Source organism: Neltuma alba, unplaced genomic scaffold (assembly GCF_004799145.2).
Source record: "Neltuma alba isolate B1F8T4 unplaced genomic scaffold, ASM479914v2 tig00007044_pilon, whole genome shotgun sequence".
Lineage (NCBI taxonomy): Eukaryota > Viridiplantae > Streptophyta > Magnoliopsida > Fabales > Fabaceae > Neltuma > Neltuma alba.
In genome coordinates, this window is record NW_021634656.1 from 6,988 (window position 1) to 11,866 (window position 4,879).

The 4,879-nt window shown below is 33.4% G+C and overlaps 1 protein-coding gene across 1 annotated transcript; it reads right to left on the reverse strand.

Moving 5' to 3' along the window:
* Positions 1 to 3,557: 3,557 nt before the first annotated feature.
* Positions 3,558 to 4,589, reverse strand: LOC114751715 (carboxylesterase 1-like). Its single transcript, XM_028940388.1, has one exon. The coding sequence runs from the start codon at positions 4,587 to 4,589 to the stop codon at positions 3,558 to 3,560; it is 1,032 nt and encodes a 343-aa protein (XP_028796221.1).
* Positions 4,590 to 4,879: the final 290 nt, after the last annotated feature.

The window sequence follows — 4,879 nt, forward strand, 5'->3', positions numbered from 1 at the left end:
AAAGTGAAATTATTTATATTGTCAGTTTTTACTATAACATATAATTTTAAAGCGTATGAAGCAAAACCAAAATAAAGTAACAATGACAACAATTCAGCAAAACCAAGTCATGTTATACTTTCCATACAAATCACAATTTTAAGGGTCAAAGCAAATGACAACAATAACATCTAAATTAGCTTAGTTAAGGGAAAAAAAAATAAACACCTTAACTCCGTCATATAACACAAGAAAGTTTAAAACTAGAAAATCTAATCACATCCTAACCTATTTAAATAGATACTTTAACTTTTAGGATCTCATACCTTTCTAAAATTTAACATGGAAATTAAATATTGAGGATACTTAATTAACTATCATATTCCAACAAAATTTCTCTCCTGGATGTTTTCACAAACACTTTATGTGCATTAATATTTAAACAAGTTTAATAAGCTTTTAATCTTAATATACTTTCTCAATCACTATCATTGCTTTCCAAAAGCTATTATTCACCAACAATCAATTTAAATAGAAAATTTTCACCACCAAAATACCCAAACAATCACTTTCAACACCTATATAATAGTCTCACACAACCAAAACATTCAACACCAAATTAAACCACATAACTTATCTTGCTTCTTACAAAGTAAAAGTCATGGACAAAGAAGGAGATAGTGTTGTCAAGGACACGAGAAGAAAGGAGGAGCTATCCACCATCAAAAAGAGAAGCTAGCCATGGAGTTCATTGTGTTGTTGAGATGTTGCATCGCCAAGAAAGAGAAAAGAAGAGGAGCTATCGTCGACCAAGAAGGAGAAGATAAAAGAATGCTAGTTGTCGCATGAAAAGAGAGGAAGAGGAAGAAGAGGAAGCTTGTGGCAAAGGAGAAGAGGAGAAAAAGAGAAGCTGCTGCTAGGGTTCGCTCTGATCTGATGAACAAATGGTGCTGTGTTCTAAAAATTCAAATTTAAAGTAAAAAATTTTCATCTGTTACCTAACAAACAAGTATATATCTGCATATTCATCTGTTAAGGCATAATAGAAGAATATATGTTACATATTCATCTGTTCTGTCATAACAGATGAGTATAGTGACTTTTTTTTCTCTGTTTTAAAAAAACATATGAAAATTGACATCTTTTATAGTAGTGGAGGTTTCACACAAAGAATAACTCAATATGTGACGTTATAAGACAAAAAGAAGAGGAAATGGAAAAAGGTAAGTAAGAATAATTAATGAAAGACATTGATCATGAGTTGTAATATACAAAATAAACATAGTTTTAAATAATATATTAAAGAAAACTTGATATGAAATGTAAGCTAACTTAATTAAAAGAAATCTGTTATAAACCCTATATAATTGGTTAGGACCTTATAGTCCAAACGATATCATAGAGGGTTTTTGTTCTTTTGGTTTTTAACCATCTTGAAAGTGCGAACTGGCGAGTTTATATTTTAACGTAAGATAATATAAAACATGTCATCAACAAATAAAACACAAACGTAAATATTCCGTGATTGGATAAGAATCTACTCATTATTATATTCTTTTTCAAATTGGACTTCTAAAATGTTCACCGAAAAATGTGACCTTCAACGTAAAAAAAAAAAAACTTGCTCCTCCGCTGGTCTTTATATAAGACCTATTTAAGTAATTTGATTAGATTAAAGAAGTTAGACAAGTTAGTTAATTATAAGAAATATGACATCTTTTTCCTAAAATACTATAATCATCTTTCTTAATATCCTCCCTCAATGTCCTACTTGATTATGGTGGAGGGAGTATCAAAAGGGATGATTTAGGAAAAACTGATAAATGTAATAAATATGTCTTATAATTAGGACTAAGATCAACTCAATAATTAGATTTTATATTAAGGAGCAGAGGAGTATTATTTATAGTCATTTTGAAAGTCAAAGATAATAGTCTATAAGAAATTCAAAGATGACGATGTTAAATTTAATCATACCTTTATCTTGACCAACTTTAATTAATTATTAAGAGAAATAATTATATAGAGGGAACAGATAAGTAGTTGAAATTTAAATTGAATATTTAAAATTTCAACTACAAAATAAATATGAGGTGCTTATCACTGACGAATAATAATCTCGAATTTAATACAAGATTATCAAACTCATGAGTTAAAACAAAGTTGTGATAGTAGTATAAACTTGAATTGTGAGTTGGAATTATAAACTCATAAAAATTTATCTTTATCAATAAATAACTATCGAATGTATATAATTAAATAATTTTAAAAATAATGATAATAATAATTTGACTTCAATATATATTTCAAATCTAAACTTTTTGGCCTGTTTTGGTCCTTTAGATATAGGGGTGTTTGGTTTATATAAGAAGCCCTTTTCAAAACTCTTCTAACATTTTAATTTCGTGTATCATAAAATCAATTTTAAAACTATGATTTGATTTCCACCCAAACACACAGTCCCATAAAATCAAATTTAAAATTACGGTTTAGTTTCTACCCAAACACATAGGGCTTGTTTGGCATAATGATAAAAATTACTTGTAAACATATTTTACGTATGCCGAGATAAAACCTCTTTTACATACTTACTTCGTATTCTATAGATCACGATTGAAAAGTTATTTATAAACTATTCCAAACAAACCCATAATCTCCTAAATTCAAATTTAAAACTAGGATTTTTTTCCATCCAAACACATTGTCTTTTTCTTGACTCTTGGCTATCCAACCAGTACGCAAAAAGTCAGCTTGTTTGACATGTTCAGCGTGGTAAAATATCAAGGAGTAGTTAACGGGGTGCTGACGACTTCGACAAGTTTGCCACTATGACAAATTTAAAAGCAAGTTAACATTCTTATGCTAACGGTTTAAATCTTAATTCGTGAGAAATTAATTCTTTTCATTAAACCTAACCTGTTGGTAAATATTACCTTCGTTCCTTAGTATAAGATCTTATTTAATTTTTATTTTGGTCCAAATATAAAATTCCAATTTACTTTGTCTCTCATATTATTTATCTATTTTTTTTCAAGGTAGTTCTTATAATGATGATACTTCTGGCAAATACACTTGGTTAGTAAGGATTTTAGGAAAGAAAACACCTATTTATTACAAATAATTAACTTAACTAGTTTTTTTAATCTACTTAATAAGTTAACTAACTCTTATATGAAAGACCGGAGGTAGTATGTGAAATTTCATTTATTAAATAGTCAAACAAAATCATACTCCACAAACAAACTCCAAAAGAAAAAATTAAATTTATTCAGTGAAGTCTCATACACAACATGTCCTGATTAACAATTTTTTTCCTTTTTTGCCCACTTGACAAACTAACACAATTTATTAGTGCATGCCATCGTTAACAATATTTTTTGTGTTGTAGGTATGGTCACAAGAATTGAAGGGGGAAAAACAAAAGTAAAATTTGCTCTCTTTTATTCCTTTTTTTATCCAAGTAAAAGTAAAATTTACTGGATGATATTTTTTTTAGCCAAAAGGTCAATTTTATTAATATCAGAAAAAATAATACACACCAATAGCCGAAGTGAAGTAAAAACTCAAAAAAAATCCTATTAAAATTTACTGGATGATTGAAAATCTCCGCAGGAGGGGCATACGAAGCCTCTCATGAGGTTAAAGAGTGGGCCAGCTCTGCTTAGATCTACGAGATCCATTCCATGATGGCCTTCCCCAACGTGTTCCACCGTCTTGATTCCTCTGCTTCGCAACATCTTCACCAACTCCATCTGTCGATCAACCATTGGGTCTCCATCGCACGCTGCTAATAATATCTCCCATCCCAATCGTCCAATTTCGTCAAACCGAGTTCTCCAATCATGAGTCACCGTTGGATTGCAATACTCGTGATCTCTGTCCGCACCCTCGGGCAGTGCGAGCTCCCACATTAGATCACTCCCACTGAGCGGCAGAGTCGGGTTGATGGCCAGCCTTACCTCTGATTCAGTCCTCTGGGACCCACTGAAAAATGGATGGTGCAATATCACCCCTTTGATCTTCATAGGTCCAAACTCATCAACGGCTGCTGCTAAACGTAGTCCGACATGATAAGCCATGTTGCCACCCGCACTAGTGCCCACGAGGTAGCATCTAGAGACGTCGGAAAATTCACGTATCCATTTCTCGTCGGTGGCTTTCAACCACCGCAACGCTTCCACGGCGTCGTCATAGGCAGCCGGAAGCCGGGCTTCCGGAGCAAGGCGGTACTGGACAGAGACTACGACGGCAGGGATTTGGTTTGCCATTTCGGAACAGAAGTCATGGTTTATAGAGGAAGAAGCACTAAGCAAAACAAAGCCACCTCCATGGAAGTACACAATTAGAGGCAAATTGGAGGAGGAGGGGGAAGAAGAGGAAGAAGATATTGCTCTGCGAGGGATGAATATTCGGAGGAAGGTTGCGTGGTTAGGATTAAGAAGAATGTCTTTGGAGAGAACGGGTGACGGAGAGTCAGCGTCTGGTGTGGCTACGGTGGTCGGAAAAGACATGATACGGTTGACGGAACCATCAGGGTTCCTTCTAATGTAAGGAGACTCATAAGGATCAACGGCGCCGGACAAGACTGGTTGTTGAGGTTTCTGAGACATGTTTGGTTGTTCAGAGATCGTCGGAATGTAAGGATTGGAATCAATGTGTTGTGATCAGAGCCGCTTGTTACTTAGAGTAGCTCTATCTAAAGGTATGATTCATGATGCTTCGAAGGAAAGGTCCATGAAAAGGACAGCGAGAAAAATGTGACCAATATAAATATATATTTAATGAAACTTAGAGGAGACAGCACGTCTCTATTGTTAGAAAATAGAACATGACCAAGGACAACTATGCAAATGGAGCAAGTACACACATGTTTGCCTCTATTAATTAATTTCTTCTGTTT

Bases quoted from the DNA above. Each gene is read 5' to 3' on its own strand.
- LOC114751715 (XM_028940388.1), bottom strand. From the start codon at position 4,589: ATGTCTCAGAAACCTCAACAACCAGTCTTGTCCGGCGCCGTTGATCCT.